This window comes from Ciconia boyciana, chromosome 23 (genome assembly GCF_034638445.1).
Source record: "Ciconia boyciana chromosome 23, ASM3463844v1, whole genome shotgun sequence".
In the NCBI taxonomy this organism is placed as follows: domain Eukaryota; kingdom Metazoa; phylum Chordata; class Aves; order Ciconiiformes; family Ciconiidae; genus Ciconia; species Ciconia boyciana.
Window position 1 is genome coordinate 6,276,361 of NC_132956.1, and position 26,379 is coordinate 6,302,739.

Genomic DNA, 26,379 nt, shown 5'->3' on the forward strand with positions numbered 1-26,379 from the left:
CCAGCCCCTGGCCGCCCGCCGGCGCCGGGGCGCTGCCCTCCCGCCAAACGCCCAGGTACGGGCGGCGCGCCCCGTTGCAGGAGCCGCGGCGCGGCGTCGCCGCCCGTGCCCATGGGGGGGTCCCCGAGCCAGGAGGGAGCCGCCCCCCGGGGGCCACCCTGCACCCCGAGTCCTGCCCCGGCACGGTGGTGCCGTCACCGTCCCCGCCCGCGGGCCGGGGGCAGCCCCTGGCCCCGTTCTGGGGGACCCGGGGGGTTCGGGGCATCCGCGTGGCTCCCGGGTACCCGGCTGTGGGTGTTTGGCAGCCGCGCGGTGCCCCGTTTGGGGGGGTTCTGGGTGGGTGGGTGGGTGACCAGGGAGAGCCGGGTTGGGGCGTCTGGGTGGCCCCAGGGTGCCCAGTTTGGGGTGGCCACATGGCTCCGGGGTGCCCAGTCCAGGTGGCCCCATGGTGGGGCTGCGGGTGGCGGGAGAGGGGAGAGCTGTCCCAGGCCGGGGGGCCGAGCCCAGTTCCAAACAAGCCCTGCGCCCCCCCCGCCGTGCCACCGCTCCTGGGGGTCCCGGGGTGCAGAACCGTCCCCGAGGCGGGGGGAAGCGTTGGGTGAGCTTTATTGCTGATGCAGTGGCCGCAGTCGTACAAATCGCGAAGGAGGCTTCACGCCGGGAAGGCGCAGGGGGGTGGGCATCGTGCGGCCCCAAAACCCGCTTTGGGGGCAGGCAGCGACCCTGCCCGGCTGCTGCCACATGCCACCCCCTTGCTCTTGTCCCCCCCCAGGGGAGCCCACCCTCCGGACGAGCCCTGCTCATCCCAGGGAGGATTTAGTTTCCTCTGGTGGAGTGGTCAGGTGTCACGTCAAGAAGGTGGTGGGTCAAGAAGAGAGGAAAAAACCCCTCAAACCTCACAAAAGCCCTAAATTGGGCTGAAAAGCTTCAAAAATGCTCCTGGATGGGCCAGGCTGTGGCATAAAGCGCCCAGGGACTCCGGCGGTCCCCAAGCAAGGCTGCGGGTACGTACGCGATGCCCCGAGCCCCCTGCTCCAGCCCCCGCTCCACCTCCTGCCCCGTCTCCCCACCACCTCTGTCCCCCCTCTCTCCCCAGCCGCTCCCTTCTCCGACCCCCCCGATTCCTCCCGACGTCGAGCCTGCACCCCGCGAGCCGGCACCCCACCGCTGTGCCTGCACCCCGTAACTCTCCTGGCGACCTGGAGACCCCGTGGGGAGGCAAGCCGTGACGATGGTCTGGCTGTCCCCTGCCCCGCCGAAAAGCAAGGCTGGGAGGGTACCTCCGCTCGCCCCAGGCTGGACCACCTCGGGGGCCCTGCCGGCAAGCCGGGATGCAGGGTGCCAAGCCCCTTCGATGCACTCCGAGGGGAGTTTCCCACAAGGACCGGCTCTGCAGACCCCTCCTCTATCCCCGGCATCTCCAGGCGGCCGGACAGAGCGGGGCACGGTGCTGGCAAAAGAAAGAGCTTGAAGGCTTCACAACCGTAAAAATAATAAATACAACGTCTTCCTCCTGCACTGCATCAAACGACCGTGCTGGCCCTCCTCGGGCCTGGCCCTTCCTCCGTCCGTCCCAGAGAGATCGCTGCTCCTCGGCGTCGGTCACTGCAGGGTCCCAAAGGGCTTGTCATGGAAACAGTCACGAGAAAGGCGAGTGTCCTGGGGTCTGCCACGCCGGGCTGCGGGGGGAAAGCCGTCCCGCTCCCTACTGCAGCAGCTTCGGTACCTCCACCTGGCAGAGAAGACACCCCGTTACTGGGGGGAGCAGGGAGCAATGAAAGGGGATGCTGGAACCGCCCGGGGGCCCTACGCAGACCCGCCGTGGTGGAGCTGGGCCCCTCTCTGTTGCTGCCGGGGACGCTCAGCGCTCCAGGGACATCTCTTCCTCTTGGCCAGGCTGGTTGTCCCCACGCTCCAGCCCGTGGGCAGCCCGGCCAGGGACACAAACCACCTGGGGCGAGACAGATGTTTCAAGGCATCACGCTGGGACCAGCGCTGGAGACGCAGCCTCTCCAGCCACCCTGGGCTACCTCCCGCGCCCAGGGGTGTGGGCTCAGCCATGCCAACACGGCAGCAAGAGCTCGGTGAGCTGCTGCCCTTGGGGACCCGCTGCCTGCATGCTCTCGCGTGCTCGGACGCTGGTCCACGCAGGTGGTTGTGAGCCTCCCTCGCTACAGCTAAGCACCGCTCCTTTTCTGCGTGGGGAGGTCCTGGATTTCCATCCCCCGGGGTTATAGGTTAAAGCTGGCTTCTTCCTTGTGTCCCCAACCCTGGAGCCAAAGCTGCCTGCTGGAATGAGGTGGATCTGCCCACCCCAGGGGCTCTGCCAAGGGATGGATCTTCTCTTGTTGGATGCTCTGCCAAGGGATGGATCTGCTGACCCCACCTGCTCTGCAAGGGGGGGTGCAAAAGGATGGATCTGCCCACCCCGTGTGCTCAGCAAAGGGACGGATCTGGCCCTGCCAGGTGCTCTGCGCTGGGGTTGGGACCATGGACGCCCCGCTCCATACGCTGCACTGGAGAAGGACAGCCCTCACTTCTCCACTACCCAAGTGACAACAGACGTGATCTCAGATCTCCCCCACAGACTAACCCCATGGGTGCTGCCCGGAGGCGACCCTGCCGCGGCCCTGCACTTGCCTTCTTGAGCTGTTTGAGGTTGCTGGAGCGGATGGCCGCCAGGAGCTGGTCCCGTGAGTTCTTCTCCTGGACCGGCAGCGCCCGGTCTCCCAACTTCCTCTGTGTGGCTGGCGAGAGCGAGTTCCTCAGGTTCTCGTTGATCAGCGGTGGGGCGAGCGGAGGAGGAGGCGGGGGCGGCGCGGCAGGTGCCCCCCCTTTCTTGGGAGAGCTTTTGGGGGAAGCCTTGGGGGACGGCTGCGGGGATGGCTTGGGGGACCCCTTCGGCAGGGCTCCAGGCTTGGGCACCTCCAGGAGGTCTTTCTTCTCCCCACGCTCCTGCGCCAGTTTCTGCTCCTGGAGGCGTTTCTGCCTCTGTTTGTCCATGTTTCGGCTCAGCAGGTTGGTGACTGTCATGCGTGGTCCGGCCAGCTCGAAGTGGTAGCCCAGCTTCAGAAGCGTGGTGTTTTCCTTCAGGAGCTTGGCAATCTCCATCTCCGTCTTCCCCCCGCAGATGTGCCGCTGGTTGTGGAAACGCAGCTCCGTCAGCGTGTTGTTCTGAAGCAGCGCACGGAAAATGGCCAGGATGCCCTTGCCCGTGATGTGGTTGGAGTCCAGGTTGATGCTCGTCAGCACCTTGTTGGACTTCAGCATGATGGCGATGGCGAAGGCCACGTGGTCGTCGGCACGGGTGTTGGCCAAGGCGAACAGCTTGACCACAGTGTTGAACTCCAGGGCCTCGGTGAAGCGCACCAAGGTCTCATTGTTGATGCAGTCTGAGTTGTTCACGTTCACTTCGGTGACCTCAGCATCGTTGTTCTTCACCTTCTCGATGAGCTCATCGAAAATGCTGGAGGCTTCGTCATCCTTGGCCTGATCCGGGGAGCTGCCGGTGGTGGGCTTGGAGGGGCTGCTCTCGGCTGCTGCCTTGGCCTCCTGTTTCTCCTCCGCTGCCTTTTCTGCCTCTGGCTGGGATTTCTCCTTCTCATCTGCCTTTGATTTTTTCAAACCTGAACTCTTTTCCTCTTCTTTTTTATCTTTTTCTTTCTTATTTTCTCCCTTTGTGTCTTTTTCTGCCTCTTTCTTTGATCCTGAACTCTTTTCTTCCTCCTTTTTGTCCTTCCCTGTGCCCTTCTTCAACACAGAACCTTTTTCTTCTTCCTTTTTGTCCTTCCCTGTCTCCCTCTTTGCTGCTGAGCCCTTCTCTTCTTCCTTTTTATCCTTCCCTGCATCCTTCTTTAAGGCTGAGCCCTTTTCTTCCTCCTTTTTATTCTTCCCTGCATCCTCCTTTAACGCTGAGCCCTTTTCTTCTTCCTTTTTATCCTTCCCCATGTCCTTCTTCAATGCTGAGCCCTTCTCTTCCTCCTTTTTGTCCTTCCCCATCAGCTTTTTCTCCATGGCCTTGACTTTGTCGTTGATAGCCTTCTCTTCTTTGGTCTTGGTCTCAGCCTCAGCTTTAACTTTTGGGTCTGTTTTCTGAACACTTTCTTCCTTTTTAGAGTCCTTCCCCACTTTCGTATCTCGTTTCCGGGCCAGGTCTTTGGAAGGAGCTTCCTTTCCCTTTTCTTCTTCATTCTTGGCTCCCTTATTCTTCTCGCTTGATCTGCTTTCCTAATGAGAAAAACACCAAGGCGTTACAGAGACAGATGCCTCCAACCTCCAGACTCGCCACCCCAGTCTCATCGTCACCAACTCTGCACCTCTGTCACATGGGAGCAGCCACAGGGCCAGGACCGCAGCCGGGGAAGATGTACGGGAGGATGCAGGACAGTCGGGTCTCAGGAAGGTCTTAGACCACGCCTATGAGGGATGAGCTGCCCTAAAACAGGCATTTATGACAGAAACCTGGTGAGAGCATCGTGCAGGGTCCCCAGGAGGCAATGGGGAGGTGCCGAGGGGTAGCATGAGGACAGCTAGCGCCGGGCTGTGCCGTGGCAGGGGACAGACCTGCGGCCAGGACTCTTCAGGGAGGTAAGCGACCTGCTCCAAATCATGATGGTTTAGCCCTGAATACAGGCCAGAGTCTCCTCCATCTCACCTGAGTGATTTACCACCGCATGTTCACACACTGCGGCCCGTGGTTGTGCTTTGGAAGAGGAAAGTTTAACCCAGCCGAGGTCCCAGGTCCAGGGGAGGGTTCAGCGTCTGAGAGCCCCGAATGTAGGCAGAGCCTGCAGGACCCAGGCGTGCCAAGGTCCCGCTGCGGGTCTCCAAGGCACCTCTGCTCTCCTTCTGCCTCCAGTCCCTTCCCAAAGGGCTCCAGAGGTCTGCAGGACACCCTCCTTCATCCCCCTTGAACAGACGATAACCTAACAAGCGGCAGGATGCATCTCCCTTAGCCGACTGCACTGTTTGACACCTTCCTATTGTACCCCCTACGAGTTATCCTCTTTTTAATCAGTAATCTTCTTTTTAATCACCTTTTTAACCAGGGATGGATCTAGTGCCTATACCTCTGTGAACCCCAGGTGCTTTCCCAGCTTTCCTAAATGGTTTCCGTCTGGATGCTCTGCAGCTTTGCCCAGTCTAGAGCCCAACACGCTTCCCGTGCTGGCCTGGACGCGTGTGCAAGCAGGGGAGTGTCCACAGCCGGTGACACAGGTGACACTGCTGATGAAGCAGTTGCACCCAACCCTCTGAAACGGGCCTCCTTTTAACATGAATTTGCATTTTTGAGCTCCGTGCAGAAAACCAAGGAAATGGGGACACGGCGTTTATTGCTTTGCAATGCATGATGTTTTCCCAGCACATCTTCCAGCGTCCAAAGGCATCATAGGAGGGAAGAGCTTAACTGGGGCGGTCTTGGGGAAGGATGCAGACTTTGCCGTGTGGGTTCAGCAAAGCAGTGTCACTGCAGCTGGCACCCCCTTCCCCTGCCCCTGGGATCTCCCTGTCTCTCTGTGCCAAGAAGTCATGCAGCAGTGCCCTGGACCTCCTGAGTTTCTTCTTTTATCTCCAGGCCAGCCAAGATGCCCGCCCGTTCCTTAGTGGCCTGGCAAGCATCAGTGCTTTTGTTTTGTCTGCCTCCTTGTATATTCACTCTTCAAAAGCAGTTTTTGCCTTTGCTTTTATGCTTATCGTGATGCCACCATTGTTTTCACGGGACTTTGATGTGCAGGAGGAGCTCGGTCTGGCTTTCCAGCGCTGACCTTCAGGCAGTGACTACATCCTCTCTGCATGCAGAGGGATGCAACCCCAAGACTTGATGGCTATTTTCTTACAAACTACCTCTGGCAGCAAAGGATTTTCCTCTTTCCCTTCATGCTTTAGGGCCATTTGATCATTTACCTCTTGTCAGTCAAACTCCCTTTTCATGTAATTTTTGGTTCTTTTGTCAAGCACCTGAACCTCACCCTTGGCACAGCCTGTCCTGTGCATTGCTGCTGACCACAACCAGCACCGGCAGCTCCAGGACACAACAAATGCCTCGTTGCTGCCTTTGCCCATGGCTGATGGGGCTGGGAGGAGTCTCCCATCAGCATTGTTTTGACATGTTCTGCTTCTGCAATCAAAGCCTTTGATGGCAGCTCGGTGCACGCAGCCTTCCAGCCTGTTGGTTTTCTTATGGCACCAGATTCGCTTCCTCGTGTGCCTGGAGAGATGCAGGCACAGGACCAAGACTTTGTTACAGCAATGCAGTAAGAGCAGGGCACCGGGGCAGGATTCACCTCCCCGAACATCAGATACGAGACACCCCTACTCCCAACAGAGATGAGCCAATGCTGTGAACAGATAACTGAAGACAGATGAACCCCTGACATTGAGACCAAGTTTGCTGTGCAGGGGAGGATCCTACCATAAAGTTTGGGTCTGGGTTTGGCAGTTTAAACCTCCTTCTCCCTGCTCTGCAGCCGGGGAGCACGCAGCTCCTGCCTCTCGCGGCTGGCCCGGCTCTTCCTGCATGCCTGGCTTTGGCAGCACGGCTCAGCTCTGCGTGCCAGCCGGCACTGTGCGGTTTCTGTCTGGAGATGAGCAGAGGGTGACGTGCTGGGACACTGCTAGCTGGGACCCTGGCTGCAGAGCCATGGTTAGGTCAGGCTCAGATCTCCAGCTGTGGGATTAATCTGGGTGTCCTCAGCTTGACCATGGTGATGCTGGTGACCTGACAGGCACACTGGCTGGAGGAGGAAGAGGAAGCACCAAGATGAGGGGGTGGCAGAGCGAATGTCATCCTTGCTGGGGGGACTTTAGGACTTCAGGGAAAGGAGGAAGAAAGACGCCTCTGGTAGAGGCAGCTGTGATGCCTTTACGAGCTCCCTAGACCCTCCCAGGGCTAGGACAGCACCATGGCTTCACCCCGTGCCTTGAACCCCCAAATTGGAGTCCAGAGACCCTGGTCTGCAGCCAGGGCTGGCCTCCTCCTCCAGGTGATGCCCCGGATGCAGTGTCTTCTCCAGCCCAGGCCCTGGTGGTGCCCGTGCCCGGGCAGAGTGTGGCTCTGCCTTCCCCGCACACAGCACTGCTGGCCCTCGGGGACTGCTTTTTTGTGGAAAGAACTGGCCTGGCTGTGAGCGGGGCAGCCGTGGGGACTGTTTGTACCTGGCGTATAAACAGATACCATCTGGGACAAGAGAGTTGTTTATTTAGTTAAGAGATTTCTTGGCTCCCCTGCACAGACCTAAACAGGCGACAGAAAGGCATATGCCAGACCCCTACAGAGCCCGTCCACACCGCCCCTCGCTGCTGCAAACCCCAAGGACCAGGGACGGGGCTCCCAGAGGTGCCCCAATGCCAGCACCCCCCTGTCCCTGGGGCTGCAGGGAGCAGCTGATGCCACCTCCTCTGGCACTGAGCCAGCGCTCCTTCTCACCAAGATGTGCCCTGTTCCCAGAGCTGGGATGGTGCAAGGATGCTCAGTGACATCCTGAAGCACCTCAGTGAAGGAAGAGCCATGTCTGCCCTGGCAGGAGGCTGGGCAGGGTGTGTGTGTGTGGGATGAGGACTCTGCTGCCTCGCTCTGTCCCCCCACACCCATGCTCAACAGTGCCTTTCAAAGGTGTTTGGGGATGTCCCAGGTTGGAGGTTTCTTGCAGGTTCCTGTGAGAAGAGACAGTTGCACCCCCAGGGCTCTGCAGCCCTTCCGTGTCCACAGGCTGAGCACTCCTTGAGTCAGAGCCAGCAGCCTCATCTCCACACCAAGCTCTCCAAAAAGCCTTCTCCTTCCCAGCTCAAGCCCGCACAACTTGACAGCGGGGAGCCCCGAGTCTCCCCTAAGCTGCCTAAGCCATCCAGGACCAAGCACAGCAAAGGCTTTGGCCAGGAATGAGCAGATCGTGGAGAAAGGGAGGAAAACCCTGAAGAGGACCTACAACATCTCCCATGCTCAGAGAAGTCAATGCATTTCTCCAAACGAGGTGAAACTAGAGCAAAATAAGATGCATAGCAAACCTCTGCTTAGCAAAGCCGCTGGGAATGTCTTGTTACCACATCCTTAGTGCTGTTCTCATTAAAGCGTCCATGCACGGATGTGTTGCCACATGTCCAGGTGCTGTGGTGTGGGGCAGGTCCGTGGAAGGAGGGCACTGGAGCTAGAGAGCAGGACGTGGGAAAGGAGGTGGGGGAAAAGGAGCCAGGGGAAAAGGAGCCAGCTGTGCCCCAGGGCAGGGGAAAAAGGGAAGGCAACGGATGTGCAGTGACCGGCCGCGGGTGTTACTGCCACCGCAGGCAGCGCTTGCAGGACCACACACGTCCAGCAAATTTGGGATGTGCTGGAAGGATCCTGTCAAAGAGCTGCAAGTTATTGCAGAAAGTGCTGGCTGGTAGCAAGAGGTAAGAGGTGTGCAAGCTGTTTCATTTAACGCAGATGGGGCAAGAGCTGCCTTGATCATGACACCCCCGTCCCTGCTGGGGAAGGCCCTCTACAAGCGCCTGGCTCCATCAGCAGCAGCAGAAGGGGAGGAATCAGGAGCAAAACTTCCAGGCAAGAAATCAGATCTGTTTCTAAACCCAAGGGTCACTCTTACCCATCTGCCACTACCTGCATGAGACTCTCCATCCCTTGGTGGAGACTGGGGACGTCTCTAAAGCCAGGTCAGAAGCTGCTCTTGGCCCGGCCCAAGGCCACACGTGTGCCCAAGAGGAGCGTGCCTTCGTCCCCTCCTGTCTGTGCACTCATCCCTGGGCTCTCGGTGTGTCCCACCACCCTGGCTCCACCACAGGTGCCAGCCCCAGGTGGTGACACCAGCCCAAGCTCTGCTCACTGGTGATGGTGCAGAAGTCCTCGCCTCCAGGCTGGAAATGAAGCATGTTGCTCCAGCTCTTGGTGCTCAGCAGAGGAGCTGCATGGCAGGATGACGCACAAGAAGAGAGAGAAATGCATCCTTCCCCCTGCTCTTGAAACCCTGGCTGTCCCCGCGGCCACCAGCGCACCTTCTCCTGCAGCCCAGGCCACCAGCCAGGCTATCTCCATCTGCAGCAGTCAGCACCAGCCCTGTACCCTCTCCATTGCCATCCTGAGTCCTGCCTGCTCGCTCCCCTCCGCTGCACTGACATATTTACCTTGGATACCTAGAAACCAGTGCCGCTGCACCCCCTCCTGTGCCATTCCCTCTGCTGCGAGCACGATTATTAGGGGAATATTTTTACACAGCGTGTCAGACCTTTAAAAATAAGCCTAATGAAAACAGCCTGGTACTTGGCTGATTAATCACCAGTGTTTTGATGAACTGAAATGCCTTCCCGTTTCCTCTAAATAGACTAAAATGAGCATTGCCATTGCTTGTTAGCATTTGTAACCCTCAAACCCACTCAGATGTTTCCTTAAAAGGCAAAGGAGACTGGGAACTTCTTGCCTGGAATCCAAATGTTCGCAGCACCGCTCCCGACGCTGAGCAAGGGACGGGGCTGGGGATGGAGCAGTCAGCCGAGCCGGGGATGGGTGGGAGCGAAGCGGAGCAGAGGGGCTGCCGAGATCTGCTGCGGGTGGTGGGGATGTGATGGTGGAGCAAGGTTCTTGCCTCCTGCCCTGAAAGCCCCACAGCTCATTTTGGGGTAGAAAATTGCTGCTTGGGTGGTAGGTATCAATCTGTTTGCTCAGCACGGGGACTGAGAGCTGGTCACCCTGCTGTGCCCACAAGCAGGTTTCTAAGTGAAAGGGGAACATGCTGGAGAGGAGAGGAGAGGATGGGTTACCCAGGGATTTGCAAAATCTGTACCCAGGCTGGAGGCAAGGGGCATTTTGTGGCCTGGCTGCTGCTGGTGTGTCAGCCCCTGGCAGAGGGGACATATGGAAATGCATTTATAGAAGAAATGTCTTCTCTTTGGAAGGGGCTAGCTTTCACCAGCCTGCAGTTATTTTCAGAGGCATGTCCTGGGAAGAGTCCCTCATGGCCTGGATCACCAGACTGAACATACCACCCCACCATGCTGGCCATGTGCTCGGCTCAGCCAAAGAACAAGATGTACCGATGGAAAATCTGAGGGGCATGTGCTGCCGAGCAGCTCCGTGTTGGCTCTGGGAAACTGTGCCCCATCTGGGTTCAAGGAGGGCTTGGCTGGAAGGGGGAAGCCAGAAGAGTCCAGGACGGCTTCTCCGTGAAGGTCACTGCTGGGGGCCCGTGGTACGCTGTGCCCCAGGAGGAAACAGGATTGTCAGAGAAGACCTCGGGGCCAAACCTGCACCTGCAGTTCATGTGAAAATGGCTCTAGGAATGGTGAACTCAACCTGCAGGCTTGACACTGACTTGGTCTCTAATGTCACCTGCAGCTCTGGTGGCCTCTGGAACCCAGCCGTGAGGTATCACCACCCAGCTGATATGAGAGCATCAAGAGCACGAGAGGGGAAGCCTGAGCCAGGATCAGGCCCACTCCAATCATCAGCACTGCTGGAAAATCTGGGGTTAGCTCCAACATGGCTGACAGCTCCAGCTGCTGCTCACTGTGGATGGAATGGGGACACGGGCTTCACGCACACCTGAACAGAGCGGCATGGTCCTCGCCTGCGTGCAGCTATGGGGACGTCTGTTCTTAAGGGGAAAACATGGAGCAAAGAGAGAGGCAAGTGTTGGTGCCTTCAGAAACTGCCCACACGTGGAAATCACACCCATTTCGCTCAGTTGAGCCACACGTCCACTTGTAGGCACAAGTCTTATGCCTACACTCTTGCAAGGACCAAGAGTTTATCACCGCTTGTAACCAAACTGCCCTACACCAGTGCACGGCCCTCCTAAACCAAGATGCAGATGTCTGCTGAAGGACAACTGGAGCAGCAGAACTTAATTGATCCAGGAACGATTTCAGCCACATGGGGTAATTTCTACATGTGCACTGGAGCCCACCGGAGCCCATGAGTCTTCTCCTTGCGACTCACTGCCTCCGTCCTCTCCAGCAGCTCCACCAGCAGAGCCGTTTTGGCGTGCTGGCTGCCTGGCCCATGGCTTTTGCTACCAACAGAGACCCTCCACCCAGAGCTGTCCTCCTTGCAAAGCAACCAGAATCCCTCCAGAGCTGTAGGGCTGAGGGATGAAGTCCAGGCCAAGAGACTGTCCCTTTCTCCCAGCTTCTGCTGGGATAATAAATTTCTCCTGCAGCCAACAGGACATTTTCCAGTTCATCTCTTGGTAGGGCATGGCTTAGGCAACAGGTACCCACCAGCAAAGCTCCATCGGTCCCACGCAAATCCTGAGTGACGAAGGGGCTTTTGGAGGTGGGAGAGCTGGGAAGTGGGGAAGCCCCAGGGACAAGGGGAGACCTCTGAGAGACAGAGAGGCAGCTCACCAAAAATTGTTGGTCAGCTGGGGGCTCCCAGACCAGACTGGCAAGGGAAGGAAGCTGGGTTTGGTTATTTGACGTAGGGGGTTTAGGCATAATTACGGATCCATAACTAACGAGCCAATCTGGTATCATTGCCTGAGGAGTTTCAGTCTGTCCTACACATGCTACAGAGTCCTACAAAGGTCTCCAGAGCCACCAAGAGACTCTGAGATCGAACCCACAGCTCTAACCTTGGGCATCTGCATCATCCTCTGGAGATGCCTACCTAGTTGCATGGGCTCTAAAAGAGCCCTGATGTCCCCTCCGTCCACCCCAGCTACCCCAAATCCCATCCAGAGGCTGTGAGCGAGGCACCAGCATCCCACCACCCCTCAGTGTGACCACGGGTGAAGGGGGCTGAGGAGGCTGAGCACAAGCCACGTGAGAGCTCCCAGGGGACAGGGGTGTCCCCTGAGACTGTCCCATTGCACGGAGAAGTCCCTTGAGGTGGCCGGTGGGCAAAGGCAGGTTGTTTTGCACTTGACGTTCCTGGGTATTTGGGTGCCCGTTGCCATTATGGTCTAGGCATGCGAGAGGGTTGCTGGAGCCAAGCTAAACCACAACAAGCTGGCCAAGCTGCTCCTTTCCTCCATTCCTCAGCCAATTTTGAGTAACCCAGGGACAACTCAGAGCCAAGGACATTCCTGGAAAAAATGCTGTGTCCTTGGCTGAGTCCTGAGAGCTACTAATCCCGGACTGAAGAGACCACTGGAGGAAGCGGGACCACAAGGCTTCTGCTGACCTTGCTTACCCAGGACAGCCAATCCAGATCTACACGACACCCATCCCACTCACGAGAGACCTGACATTGCTCTACCTGCAGCAGTGCCAGAGCAAGGTCCTTATCTCCGGCTTATCTGCCCGCTCCTTATCTGCCTTATCATGGGCCAGTGTTGTGAGATACCCTGCAGAGCTCTGGCTGTGACGGGCTCCCTGGTAGGACCATTCCCAGGCAGCAAAGCGTTTCTCTCTTGGCATGTTTGGATTTTTTTGGCATAAAGCAAGGGTGAAAGGACCTCGGCTTCCAGCACTGGGACACATGCAGACCTAGCATGACCCCCCAGGCCATGCTCTATGTGCTAAAGCCCAGACTGATGTAAACAACTTCTTGTCCTGTCCCGCCTCAGCTATTACTCTGTTATTTTAACGAGGAGCTCAGTTATTCCCCTTCCCTTCTGCTCAGACCTTTCTGACCCCAAATATCACTGTCTCTTTGCACTTCCCAGGCCAATGTTTTTAAAGCCATCCTCCTTCTGAGATGCAGTGCTGTTCTCCAGAGACTGGACAACTTCTGGCCCTGACTTGTGTCTTGCTTTGCCTTCATTGCTGAATTTAGGCAGATAACAAACATTTCAACTGAATTTCCTTTAACAGAATAGCTCCAGCCCTTCCTCAGTGACATGCAGCCATTTTCCAGAAAGCCTTAAAGCCGCTGGATACTTTGCAAATGGAACTTTCGTTTCTCTAACAAAATCTGGTTTTAGAAATCGGGGTTTTTCTCTTCTACCCATCGTTTTCCCAGCCCCTTCTCCTGGAACTGCCATGGCTGAACTGGATATTCCCAAGATGAGACCTTTTCTCTGATCACCTCCTCTTCGGCAGAGGTTGCAAAGGGCAGTGAATGTCAGCAATTCACACCACAACCACCTCGCTGCTGGATTTCTGCCCGGTGCATTTTCTGTGGGCAGCCCACAAAGAGCATTCCTCAGATTTTTAGGAACAGAAGAACTGCAAATCAGCCCTAGTGAGTCTTAAATCCTGTCTCCTGTCCTCTGTGTCATGGGGGGCTGGATGCTTGAGAAGCAGGACTCTGGCTCCCAGCCTGCTGGGACTACATGGAAAGCATCTCCAGGCCCCTTGCTGGTGCAGGTCTCCCATGGGTCCCATCGGCCAGCCTATGGGACCATCACAGACACCCCATGGCATCACTGGTGGCCTCGGACACCCAGTGTGGGAGGATGAATCAAGGTCTTTGAAGCAGGTGAGATGAACCCCAGCTCCAGGTGCCTACCTCCCAAAATCAGAGAGCTGGTCTGCTGGTCAAAACCCTTAAATAGCTTATGAGAAACAGGAGCACTGGCTGCTTGGGTTCCTACACACCACGTGGGAGCTGTAGCCCAGAACACAGCACTTAATGAGATAAAGCAGGGCATGCCAGGAGTCACGATTGCTAGTTCTTAGAAACTGAAGATCTTCCCTGAAAGGAAGCAAACTGCAGCTCCCTTTCTGCTGCAGGCAGCTCTCATGGCTGTGTGGGTGCCAGTTCCCGCGCCGGGCTTGCCCGCCTTCCTCCGTGGTCCCCCTGCCCGGAGGCAGGATTGCTCGGAGCCCTCGGCAGCATCCGGCAGGTCTTGGTGTGAATCCTGATCCAAATATCGTGTCTCAGCCCTGGGCTACTCAACCCAACGTCAACAGGCTGCACACACCAAAACACCTCTATGACCCTGGGCTGTCACCTCCCCTGTTGCATTTCTGCAGCTCTTGTTCCTGTCTGTTTTCAACCTTGTTTGCACCATGCTCTGGGCGGGGGAAAGGACCGAGCAGGACTCATGTCACTTCATGCCGGTCCACCGCCATTGCCGCTATCCACGCCATGACTTCAAAACAAGTGCCCTGATGCCTCCTCCCCTGCAAAGTGAGATCCTCTTGCTCTACCATGCTGCGATTCCCACCATGGCAAAGGGTGGGCTTGAGTGACATGACCGGTTAATCCCAGCGGGGAACTGAGGTGACCCAGCTGGGAGCTGAGTCACCGAGACCGTTTTAGCATGCAAATGACGTCATAACGCTGCGAAAGAAAGCGATACGTAAAGGATCCCAGCTCTTTTCCCCTTCTGTATGTCTATTTATCAGCTCAACATAAACAGACAATAAACCTCCCTGTCTGTGGCAGCTCGGCCCATATAAGCTAAACACTCCAAGCATTTCCATGGATTTATCTGCATCCCAGTTGTGGTTTATGTAAATATAGAACTTTTTACTCTTGTTTTTTTCAGACTGACTAGAAATTCAGCTTTTTTTCCCGCTTGTGCCCTTAGATGGACTGCATATCTCCCAGACAGAGTGTGCCTTCAGCATGACCTACAAGTCGCTGGGAACGCTCTGTGCTGCCACTTGCCCCAGTCACAGCAAAACAAGGTTTCTGCCACCGCTTCCCAATGGCGTTACAAAAACACCGATCTGGCCGTGAGGCTCCTTCTCACACTGTCTGTTCAGAAATGCAGTTCAAACCTGGGTGCGTTGCCACCTCGCTTGCTTCAGCTGTTCTCTACGCTGCAGATCCTTCAGTTATCTGTCATGGGATCGTTCCTGCTTCTCTTTTTGCCTTGGAGGTCTGCTTTATCGTCTGTTGCTGGCTGACAGCTCTTGCTTCTGATGCTCGTCCTTCTTGTTACAGGGTTGGTACGTTTTCAGAAGTGAAGAACAGAACATTCAAGCACAGACAACGGCAGTTTTCATTTTTGAACAACAAACGGTGACAAATAAAAGGGCTCTCCTGGATGGGCTGTTCTGCAGCAGGCTGGAGAGGCCACAAAGCAGAGACTTTCTGTGGCCTCCTTTAAGGACCCAATAGGAACCACGCAATACCTTTGGTTTCTTTCAAAATGTGTGACTATTTTGGATATCCCTGGCTATCGTCTGTGGGAGTAACGCAAAGACCAGGGAGCCACCAGCTCCATTCCCACTCTGTGTGCTGGTGGAAGGACTCACACCTTCGTCCCTTGCTCACCCCAGCGTGAGCTGGGTGCTGCTGGAGAAGCACCAGGAGAAAGGATGCCCCAGTGTCACGTACCCCTTACACCTCTTTTGGAGGCCAGGAGCTGGGCAGAACAACAACATGTTCTGATGAGGGAAAAGCAGGCACTGAGACTGCTAGAGACCTGCCCAGGACATGGTTAAAAGAAAGGCAAGTGCTGGGAATTGGTGAAGACTCTTGGAAGAGAGAAGGAACAGTCTTGGCATATCGACAGAAGGGGCTGATAAACAGAACAGCAGAGTTTAAATACATATGTGTTAGTCACAGACTGGTAAGATGCTTAAAGAATGATACAACCACTTCTTTTCCCTCGTTTACAATTTCCCTTGAGTCTGTCCCAGCTATTTAAATGTGGAGCTTGTTCTTCCTCCAGATGTTTTCATGAAAAAATGACAAGCTTTGAGTATTAATAAGAAATTTAAATACTAACTTGTTTTTCTGTGGTGTTGAAGAAGGGCTCATTGGTAGGGATCTCCACTTCTCATGGTGTTGCCCTCCACATATAGCCACCAGTAACTGGATTAAATACCACCCAGCAGCAAGCGCCAAGCCTACATGCACACACCCCAGTAAGTTAGAAAGGAAGGCAGGACTTTTTACAAGACCTTCCCAAGGAGTTTTGGAATCCTTATCCATGGCAATAGGACCTGCTGCCCTCTGGCACCAGCATCCCTCAAATATGCTGCATTTGGATTAAGTAAATGACTTCTAAGGTCACTGCTTTTTCCCTCAGCATCAAAACCCAGCCATGAGGAATGCTGTCCACTCGCTGTCGGCTGTACGCAGCCTACAGTGAAGAGTGCTGCTTGGGGACACGAGGATGTCCCCAGGAGCACCGGGCCAGGCAAAGCAGTCTGCAAGGATAAAGACGCATGGACGTGGAACAGGAGGGTGTCTTGTCTGTGCAGGAGTGTGTATGGGGAGTGGGACATCCGAGAGGAAGGGGAAAGGTGTTGGAAGACACTTGCCTGAGCCACCTCAACTTCTCCTGTGGGAAGGGTGTTCAGCCTTCAGGAGACAAAAATACAAGGGACATCTGCACGATGCACAGCCAGCCCTGGCTGTGCACAGCTGCCCTGGCATCCAAAGTCTCCTATTCAGAGCCCTCTCCTGCAAGATGCTGGTCCCTAGGCTTACATGGAAAGAGACATCCACCATGTGTGCAAGCATCTTGCTAAAAGAAGTGGTTATGTGGCTCCGGAATGAATCCCCTCCATCAGCAGGATAATGCTGCGCATGCAATTTCCATGCATTTTCCCAGCCATCCCTGCTTGAAGCAGCATGAAATCAGTGCAGCCCTGTTGGGAGGCAGGACTGGGGACTCTGATGGGACTGGGACATCCAGGTGTCCTCTCCTTACAGGTGAAGTTGAGGGAAGGAGGCTCCATCCATTCCCAGGGAAGGTGGTGGTGCTGGAGAAGGAGAGCACAAGGAGGGGCTGCCTCTGCCACCAGCCGCTCTGTGTTTGGGAGCCACCTGGGCCCTGTGGTGAGGCCAGGTGGGAATCCAAGGAGAGCCAAGAACAGCAGCACCTGGATTTTGTGGCACGCTTTGAAAAGTAAAACCTCCTGCTATGGATATGGAAACTGCTAAGGAGCACTCGTCCACCAAGCCACGTGGTCCCATGGCACGTGTGGTTCACACGGAGCGGTGGTCCTTCCCACGGGGCAGATCTTCTCAGCCCGGTCCCTCCTGGCAAAGGTACCCCTGAGAGGGTTTAGGAGTGATCGAATGCCAATGGGAAAGACGGGGATATCTCCAGGGTGTACATCATAGTGCTATATGCACAGATACCTGCTTTTTAAAGAAGATGTCACCAACAGCAGAGGAAGAACTGGACAAAACCAGAGCAGCTCTCACAAACCCCATCTCCTCATACAGCTCCGCTGTCAGAGAAACCCATCCCGCAGAGACACCCGCATTGAGCCCCCATCCCCTGGCACAAACAGCTTTTCCTCTTCTGAAGAGAAATCCCAGGCATGATACAAAGATTTCAAGTGATAGCAAGTCAGCTGTGTTCCCATGTAAATCATCCTTCGGCTAATGCCACTGCTTCAACTTTACAGCATGTTTCTAACCTAGATTTCTCTCTCATAATGTCTTTGCCTGCTACAATAAAGAGCCACGAGCTATTAGAAATAATCTCTTCATTTATCTACTCATGAATATTAGTTTAACTTTGGCTCCCTTGATACACGGACCTCCAAGAAGGCCTTGTTGAGCACATTTGAAGAGAGGCACTGTCCCAAGCCCCACTGTTGAACTTGGGAGTATACTTTTACTCGCTAGCAATACAAAATGAAGATTAATTAATTAATGCATCACCAAGACGTGAATTTGGCTGCCCAGTGCGGAGAAGTTAGGGCAAAGCTCACATCTATTTTGGGCTGTTTATAAACTGCTTCCTAGTTACCCAAGTTTGCCCTTTTCATCACTAAGAAGACATGTTATTATGTAGTTACAATATTTCTAAATATACCCACTCCTCCCAATATTTAGAAAGGAATGGGGGTGCCCGGAGCCAGTCCAAGAACAGAGCAACAACTGCAAGAAGAACTGTGAGATGGGCAGAAACTAAAGCTTTCCCTTTAAAATACCATAATTTGCACTTTGGAGAAGTCCCTGCACACCCCAGCTAACAGACAACGTCCCACGAGCAACTGCACAAAGAGGGGGCAAACGAGGGATGGAAGGAGGGAGAAGGAAAAATAGGTGGGGAGACAGGAGTGCAGCAGTTTGGTTCAGCGTGCTGCCAGCCCCGTGCAGATGCTTCCCCGTCCCCGGTCCTGGCAGGCTGCGGGGAGCTGGGGTGGCCATTGCACCGCGGGGGCTGCGACCCAGTCACCCCCCAGCTTTGCAAAATGAGTTTTAGCAACAACGATACAGCCCGAGGTGCCACTGTGGGGCTGGACTAGGAACTCCCTAATATTTTCTATCCTCAGTGCCTTCGTGCAAGGCAACTACAGACCTATAAACTCTCTGTAGCTCAAGGACAAGAATCTAACCTCCTGTCCCTCCCTACTGAAGAGACATCACAGACGCAAGATAACATCTTCCAGATGTTCAGAGGGCCAGTCCCACTGGAAGGACCTCCCATTCCTTCCCTGCCCTCGTGCCGCGCTTCCCTCCCATGCTCACGCATCTGCTTCTTGCTCACAAAGGCTTTGCTCGATGCGTTTAATCAGGGATGCCGGGCGCTGCGTGGGTTTGCGATGCACAATGCTGGGAGCCATCAAGGGAGAGAAGCTGGGACGGACATCGATGGGGTGATGCCTGCACTCGGCTGGGGGCATGCCATCCCCCGTGGGTGTGCAGCCATGACACCTGTGTTGGCAGGCACAAGTGCTTCACTGCCTGCTGCAACGTGAAATCCACTGATACAAGAGAGGGATTTGTCATCACAGGCCTCAGCGCTCTGAGCAGCTGGGTGAGAGCTCGGGAGACGCCTGGGATGCTCCAGATGGCTCCGTGTTCTCACTCCATCCTGCAGCAAAACACAGCCCTGCAGCTCCTTCGGACAGAGGGAACCATCGGCTTCCTGGGCTGGTTTCTGCGATTGCTTCTGTGGTCCAGTGATCCCATCCCATCCCGTCCCGTCCTTATGCCCCATGGTGGAGCAACGGCCCTGCTCCACCACCGACATGGGCTGACCTGCCAGCATTACGAGCTGGCATTTTCTAGGTGCTAATCCCAGGTCCTAACAATGCCAAGGAGGAAGGGGTGGAGCATATTTTTTTCTTGGCCTCCAGGGATTGAAATAGAAGAAGAAAGACAGTTCTGCCATATCCAGTTACTGCAATGCAATCTAACTGGGCCAGTTTCACTGACAAATTTGACGGGCAGCCAACTTGCTTTGTCTTCCACGGCCCAAAGCTACTGAAGTTCAAAGGAGAGCACAACAAGCGCTTTTCTCAGGACCTCTGTCGCTGCCCTCCCCGCCAGCCAGAGCTGTACACCCTCTCCCGGGGCGCCTCTCCTCCCCGTGCCATCCCTTGCCACCATCCCGAGTCCTCTCCCACAGCACAGACACACACACACACACACTCTCAGGCATCTTCCAAATAACGCAGTGTTTAACCAGACAATTTCCCAGCTCTTTTTCTAAAAAACACAAATTTCCTCCCCTCCTCCTGATCATGGACACTTCCCTATCCCAATTCCCAGTCGACTCCTCATTTTCCCATGGTTAAAAACAAAATAGCATCACTAGTGATGCCAAACGCAAGAGTCCCCCTGCCTGAAAAAGCAGCTTTTTCAGTGTCAGCTCTCAATGCTGGCTGCAAGCCGGGATCACCTGCAAACCAGTGCAAACCCCTGCGGCGTCACTGGGATAACTGGTCCCACATAACAGCATTTCCCTTTCCAGGCAGGTTTGTCCTGCAGCACCTGCAGTTCCCCACCACAGGAAAATTTTCCACCAGCCTACTGGTGAGAAAATAAACCCAGTGCTCTCGTGGGGAGGAGCACGGCGCTTTCTGTCCCCCAGCCCACACCAAACACCACATAGAGAAGGTGAAGGCTGCGAGTGCCTTGTCCTCACAGCTGGAGGAAAGCTCCCAGGCTGTGCAAGCCTGAGCTTGGAGAGGCGTAAGGGGAACTGTTTAATCACTTGTTCAGGTCTCCAAAATAAACCTTCATGTATTTCTCCTATAGCTGCAATTTTCATCTTTTTCTCCCTGTTTTCTCCCAGGCCCCTGTCAGGAGAGGACCCTCCTATAATAAACTCCATATACATCCATAAAGAGCTATTTTGAAGTGCCCACGGGCTAGTTAGAGCTCGATTACTCAGCTGGGAGATCCAGGGTACTGCTGGGTGAGCTGGAATAGATAAGGAATCAGAGCCAGAGCAGACCCTTAAGAGGAGTATCCACATAAGCCTCTGCTCTGCTTACGCTGCTGATATTCCTCAGCCCTGTCCCATCCCAGCAGATGTGAATCCAGCCTGGGACATGAAATCTGCCCATGACTACACAGATAAATAGCTCAAGACTCTCCTTCTTTCACTTTCTGGCTCAGCCTGTAATGAAAAACTAGGGAAACCAAATGCTTCCCAGCCTCCCACGCACGAAGCACATACAAAATATTTTTAGTGCAGAGGTTAATAAATGTTACAGAGAAGTGGGACTGGCTCCCACTAAGGCAAGGCACAAAAAGAGGAGAGGGACTGGCACGAAGCTTTCTAGCTCCAAGCAAGCTATTAAAGGATTTGCCAGGTGCAGAGGAGGAGATAAATGTACCCAAATCAAAATAAAAGAATGAATTTTAACCGAACAATAAACATGAAACAAATGGCTTGGGCCAAAACCTGCTTCTCGGGATGATTTCCACAAAGCAGCAAACTTTTTTTATTCCACAAGAACCAAAGACTGTTTAAGCTTTGGCACAAGAGAAACTGAAGGGACTGAGAGTCCGGAGATCTCCAAAGGAAAAAACAGGAGGAAAAAGAAATGCAGCCTGCGGGATCGCTGTCACTGCACCGGCCCCTCCAGCCGCCTTCTGCTCCCAGCCCTGCCAAAGGGTGTTAGAGCAGAGGCAGACAGAGAAGCCCTGGCACCAGCACAGGTTTTGGCTTTGCGAGTAACACTGGGATTTCATGAAATACCCGGTTCCCTCCCGGAGTGCCTGGACCAGCTCCCTGGTCTCTACATGACAGCTAGCAAGCTTGAGCAAGCACAGCACGCCTTTCTCGGGGTTTGTGTTTTCCACCTCATCCCCTAAAACAGCCCAGTGGAGTTCACAGGTATGCCCCTGCATTTCTCATAGAAACAGCTCAAGCGTGGGGAGATGTGACTTACGTCTATCGAGTGTTCCCTCTGAATACGTTTCCTGGTCTCCTTTTCGCAGTGATTGAGCATTGTGTCGCAGTTTTGCGAGCCAGGTGGGGAATTTTCTGTTTGGTTTTTCTGACTGAGCTCCAGAGGGATGCTTCCATCTGGATCCACCACATCCAGCTCCTTTTCCAGCTCTTCCATCTCCTCTGGAGACAGAGTAGACAACAAACTGTCAATATCTGGATCTTCACTAACTTGTCGCCGATATTTGGCCACTTTGGACATCTTGGCTCGTTGGCGAGACACGGTTGCGGTTGTGTGTGGTACCCAAGGAAGGAGAAAAAAACCAGAAGCCGAAGCTCCGACACTGCTTCCCCCAGCAGCAGCAGGTGCTGAAGTGTTAAATCTCAGCAGCTCTCAATCGCTGCAGCCCGGGATATAGTAGTTATAAAGAGGGGACACCCCTCGGTCCAAGGGTTGGCCAATAACAGGATCCAGCTGCGATTTCGGGTGCTGGGAAGCCAATGGAGCCCAGCGGGAGGCGGGGAATGGTGCTATCAGAGGAGCCTGAAACCCGAGGACATTCCAGGGAACCATGCAGAGCTGCATGACCAAATTTAGTCCGGAGCATTTAGCCTTTTAAAGGCAATGGGCCAACCTAGTGAGAAAACACGCAAAAATGCACAGGCTGGCAGGCTGGGGATCTGGGGTGGGGGAGGCAGATCCCTAGCATGTGCCCATCAGTGCCGGAGGGCTAACAAAAAGGTCAGCGTGGGTCCAAAGATACCGGGTGTCTCCTCCGTTACAGGAGGGGAGAGTTTCTGCTGTGACAGTGACAGCTCTTGGCTGAAATCAGCAATAAAGCGCCCACCCCAGATAAAGTTTTAATCTTTATCCCGCTGCTCTCCAGGATCTGTGCATTTTTTTTCTTTTTTCCCTTTGGGAAAGAGGTGGTGGGTGGTTATATTGCTGGTGCAGACTGGTTTCTTTACGAAGGATGTGCAAAGTCCAGCACCTTTGAAGCAGGGAGGAAGCAGGCAGTGCCAGCCCAGCCCGGCGCCTGCTCCTTGCTCTGCAAAGTCTGACCCCAGCACCGTCCCTAGGTCGCTTTATCAGAGCTTCTGCTGATTCCCTGTCCTCTGCAGGGGTGTTTCTGCAGCTGCTCTTCATCACAACACTCCCATTTCCCCTTGCCAAGCCCCAGAGACATCCCTCCTGCTGCACAGACTAAATTCCTGAGTCTCTCCCGCTTCTGGTTCAGGCAGTGCCCTAAGCCTGGGCTTCGGGTAGAGGCACCTACTTTCCATCAACCTAATCCATAAAGCCTACTGGCACCTGCAAATTCTCCCAGAGGGACAGAGGCAGATAGGCTCTTCTCTCCAAGTTTCAAGGCAGCTTTACCCCATGCACGGCATTTTGTACCCATTCGTTACGCTGCCAACTTCATCCTTTTTTCTTCATCCTTTATCATCCTCTTAATATTTACTGCGTGCTCTCAGGCCTCCCTCTTTGCTAGTGCAAACAAGCAGTCTTTTGGTCGTCTTCTGTAAAATAAGCTCTCATAAGATTTTCCTCGTCAGCCTAATTACCTTCTCTGCCCATCTCCCTAGCTCAGATCCCCTCCTGGACACAAGCACAGGGTGCTCCAGGTGAGTCTCCCAATGCCTCGTGCTACAAACTAGACATTCCCCATCCCGACGGGAAACGCACATTCTTGTTGCATTCTAGGATTTCATTTATCTCCAGCACCACAGTGCCCAGCTCCTGCTCATAGCCTTCCTATGATTCACCAGCACGACTGAGATTTTTTCCACATTGTAGAAGAAACCGTTGGGTTTAGTTTCCAAGTGCATAACTGTAAACATTGCCGTGTTGAATTTCATCCCACTTCACCCCTTCCCCTCTGCCTCCCTGATATCATGACCCTCATCTTGGTGCTCACTTGCACCAAGGACTAGGAGGGACATGGCCATCCCCTCCACCTTCTTCTGGTCTCAGCCCAGTCAGACTCTTCTCCTTCCCTCACCCCAAAACTGCCACGGCTGCAAGAGCACTGAAGGCAACAGGAACCAGAGTGAATTTAGTGTCTTGGTGTCCATTTGGTGCCCTCTTCGCCTGAAGAAGCCAAATGAGCAACTTGCTTGTTCACCTTACTACGGCCCTAGACCCCTCTAATGTGCTGTCTGGTTGCTTTTCAGGATACACAGTTCAAAAGATTTTAACGTTGTGTCTTCTGGAAGAGAAATTTAACTTAGCAGAGTGTGGGGATGGAGGAAATTACCAAATGCTTGGTATTTGAATGCGGTGTCGCTGTGCTCAGTCACCAAGTGCTTGTAAGAGGTAAGCAACAAACTGGAAGCCCAGTTTCCAAATGGAGAGGTAACAAAAAAAAAGGTAGTGAGGAATCATAGCTACATGTCTCCCTCTTCCAGGAAAGATCCAAGCTTTCTTGGGTGCGCCACCCCTGGCTCCAGGGACAGGGTACGTGGACAGCCCCAGGGACAATCGCAATGCTAGAACAGAGAAAGAACCTTTCCACTGGCGAGTAAAACCTAGAATTGTCTTTCTTGTCTGTCTGTCTTTCCTTCATGACTCTTTCCTGCATTGTAAATTGGTTTTCAACAAAATAAAATCACTATTGACACCTTGATAGGGTCTCTGTTTTGTTTTTCCTGAATCTTGACTCCTGTGACAAGAAGCACCAGACACCGAGTTCCCTAAGAAGCTGTAAACATGACCTGGGAGGCTCTGAGTTTCTCCTGAAGTATCACACATCCTTCCCTGATCTGGGAGCCCATGTCTGCCGGGCTCTCCTCCGCTGAGCTGCAGAGCTGGCTACGCAGAGGTAACACGGAGTCAGAGTTTTGCAGAGAAATATTCCTTCATTAGCAGAAATGCTGGGAGAGGAGCAGGGGTCTCCCTAAACTTGTCATGGTTTATAGTGGATGGTCTTACTGCAATTTATCTTGGCTGTCACACGTCTCTTTTTAGATGGGGATATTAGCATAGCTCTGACTGCACCATATTCCATAGAGTTCTCAGTGCCCTAAGAAAGAAAACAGTGAAAGAAAATCTAGTGTTTTCACCCCAGAGTAAGAGGAGCTCTGGATATGTCTGCGCTGGCTGCTCTTTCACGGGCCACCAGCAACTGGGACTGGGGACGTGTGCGAGGACCCTTGGGCCTCGCTCCGCAGCCGGCTCCAGCCACCGCGGGCTTGACGCTGGCCCTCTGAAGCTGTGCCAGTCAGGAGAGCGCGGCGCGGTACAGTAACGGTGCGGTTTGGCGCAGAGGAGCTCCCAGCAGCTCTGAATCTCTGCCGAGGCTCTGTCAGTCCCCGCATTTATCAGGATCCCCATCTCCATAGCAACTGAGCACCTCGGAGGCACTAATGAATATTTCTGCAAAACACTCCTTTGAAACACAGCAACATCACTAGACATGTCTTAAAGATGAGGAACTGAGACAGAGTCCAATTAAGTACCTTTTCCAGGTGCATGTACAGGGTCTCTGGTACAGCTGGAAAGCTTTCTGTGCCCCCATCCTTCACGCTACCATAGGACCGTCTGTCTTCCTTCATTTTTTGGACAACTGAAAATGGAATAGATTCCTCTAATCTGTTTTATCTTCCTTTCCATCAGAGCCTGCAGGAGGAAAGGTTAAACGCACTGATCTTTTTTCATTTTATAAGATGTTCCTTGAGAAAGCAAGTGACATCTCCCTGCCTGGTTGGGACACGTGGCTGCTCTGGAACATGTTGTTCCCATGGCCAGCGAGAGAAACCGCTTCTCTCCCAAACCCAACTGCAACTTCACCCAAAACCTGCCTCCACAAAACACCTGCTCACGCAAGAGCGAGGGAAGTGTGGAGAAGATATTATATATCGGGAAAGGAGCCAGCTCCTGGCCACAGGGAAGTTCAGAAAACCCCAGAAAGCCCTTGAGCACCTTCCAGCAGCCTGCCCGGGGTTGCCACCAGTGCCCCCAGCTGAGCTACCGGAGGTCCCTTTGGTGACTCTGGCCACTGCAAATCAAGCACCACATAGGCTTGGCAGGACTTTTCACAAGCTCTCCCACAGCTTGTGAAAGGGATGACCAGAACGATCCTTCAGCCTGATATAATTAACCTACCACTCATCAGGGGAAAGGACAAGGGCTACTGCAAGAAATTGCCACCCAAAGGAGGGTCAGACCAGTGTGGGACCAGTCACAGCAGTAACAGAGGACACAAGAGTGGAGGTCTGCTCCCAGGCTCGAGCAGGCTATGGCAGCTGGGACAAGGCTGAGATTTTCCACTCTTCCCATCTCCTCTCCTTGGCCAAAGCAGAAGCCACAATACCACCTTCTGGTAATCTCCATTACTGCATCACCCTCTGCTCCCATCCTGCCTTAACTAAGGACAAACATGCCACTGCCGCAAACAGCAAATTAAAGCAGGTGGAGCATTCCAGCTCCTTTCCATTGCTTCAGCCCATGATTTATTAGAGCAATTAAGTGCCTCAGCCCACAATCCGCATCGCCTGTTGCAACCGAATGATTTACTGCCCTTACAAGACAGCACAGTGTGTAAGGTTAAATTAGGAGTGTGAAAAGAATAAGCAATTTACAACTCAGAGCCCTTGCAAACACGTGGGGAAATGCTTTGGGGGCTTTGCAGGCTGCCCTGGTATTTGCTGCCAGCACAGAGACTAATTCTCTGGTTTTCAGCTGTGCCTTCCCAGCCTCCCCGGAAAACTGCCCTCTCACAGGCACCATCTCTTGAGGCGGACCTCAAAGCCCAGCTCTCGCCCACAGGAGCGTCCCCAGGGACACCTCGAGGTCGGCCCAGCTGGTTCAGCAGCGTCAGGAGTGAGGCGGGTGCCGCTCCCGAGTGTCTCAGCAGCTCCGGTGGAACGGACGCCCTCAGCACGGGCATGTCACCCTGCGCCAACCCCTCTGTCACCAGGCAGGCGTCCTCCTCCAGCTCAGCCGGGTACCACCAGGCTTCTCCACTTCCACTTCCAAAGAGCTCACAGCATTTTCTGTTGGGATGCATTTACAGACAGATCAGTTGCCTGAAGTCTCAAGGACCGGCAGAGCTGACTCCTGCCCCTCGGATTAGCTCACGCTTTTACCACAGGCACTACTTACTAGAGGGCTAAATAAAAGCTGCTCTGTGCTTCAGGTCTTTGTCAGAGTGCCACGGCCTGGGCCTAGCCCTGACAGAGACACGTACGCTTCTTTCTCTCCTCAGCCCCCGCCCCGCCCCCGCGGGGCCCTCAGGGCGCCCTGTGAGGACAGCCCCACCTCAGCGCCCTCTCCCCTTCCCCAGGGACACACGCTGATGGCCGTGCCGAGGATGCAGCAGTCGGATGGCCGGGCGGACCCAGCAGGCCCGGCAGACGGAGCGGGGCCTCCCCCGGGACGGCCTCACGGCGGGGCGGGCTCCGGGGAACCGGCGCCGCCGCCAGTCAGCCCCCGGCGGGGCGGGGCGAAGGGGGCACGGCG

The 26,379-nt window shown here is 54.6% G+C and overlaps 1 protein-coding gene across 2 annotated transcripts; it reads right to left on the reverse strand.

The window, feature by feature from the left end:
* Positions 1-1,480: 1,480 nt before the first annotated feature.
* Positions 1,481-26,362, reverse strand: LMOD1 (leiomodin 1). 2 transcript variants are annotated; one of them, XM_072845011.1, is made up of 5 exons: positions 26,023-26,362; positions 25,662-25,913; positions 24,378-24,537; positions 2,641-4,227; positions 1,481-1,732 (listed from the first exon to the last, which is right to left on the reverse strand). In XM_072845011.1, exons 3-5 carry the CDS (start codon positions 24,471-24,473, stop codon positions 1,706-1,708), a joined length of 1,710 nt encoding a protein of 569 aa, XP_072701112.1. In that variant the 5' UTR covers positions 24,474-24,537; positions 25,662-25,913; positions 26,023-26,362; the 3' UTR covers positions 1,481-1,705. The 2 variants fall into 2 exon arrangements, with proteins under 2 accessions (XP_072701112.1, XP_072701111.1); XM_072845010.1 differs by lacking the exons at positions 24,378-24,537; positions 25,662-25,913; positions 26,023-26,362 and adding an exon at positions 20,920-21,332.
* Positions 26,363-26,379: the final 17 nt, after the last annotated feature.

What these genes read in the sequence shown, in the direction of transcription:
- LMOD1 (XM_072845010.1), bottom strand. Translation starts at nt 21,180, where the DNA reads ATGTCCAAAGTGGCCAAATATCGGCGACAAGTTAGTGAAGATCCAGAT. An exon ending in AGAGGGAACACTCGATAGAC is followed by an intron (nt 4,228 to 20,919) that starts GTAAGTCACATC and finishes TTTTCTCATTAG; the next exon opens with GAAAGCAGATCAAGCGAGAA. An exon ending in ACCTCAAACAGCTCAAGAAG is followed by an intron (nt 1,733 to 2,640) that starts GCAAGTGCAGGG and finishes CTTCTCTGCCAG; the next exon opens with GTGGAGGTACCGAAGCTGCT.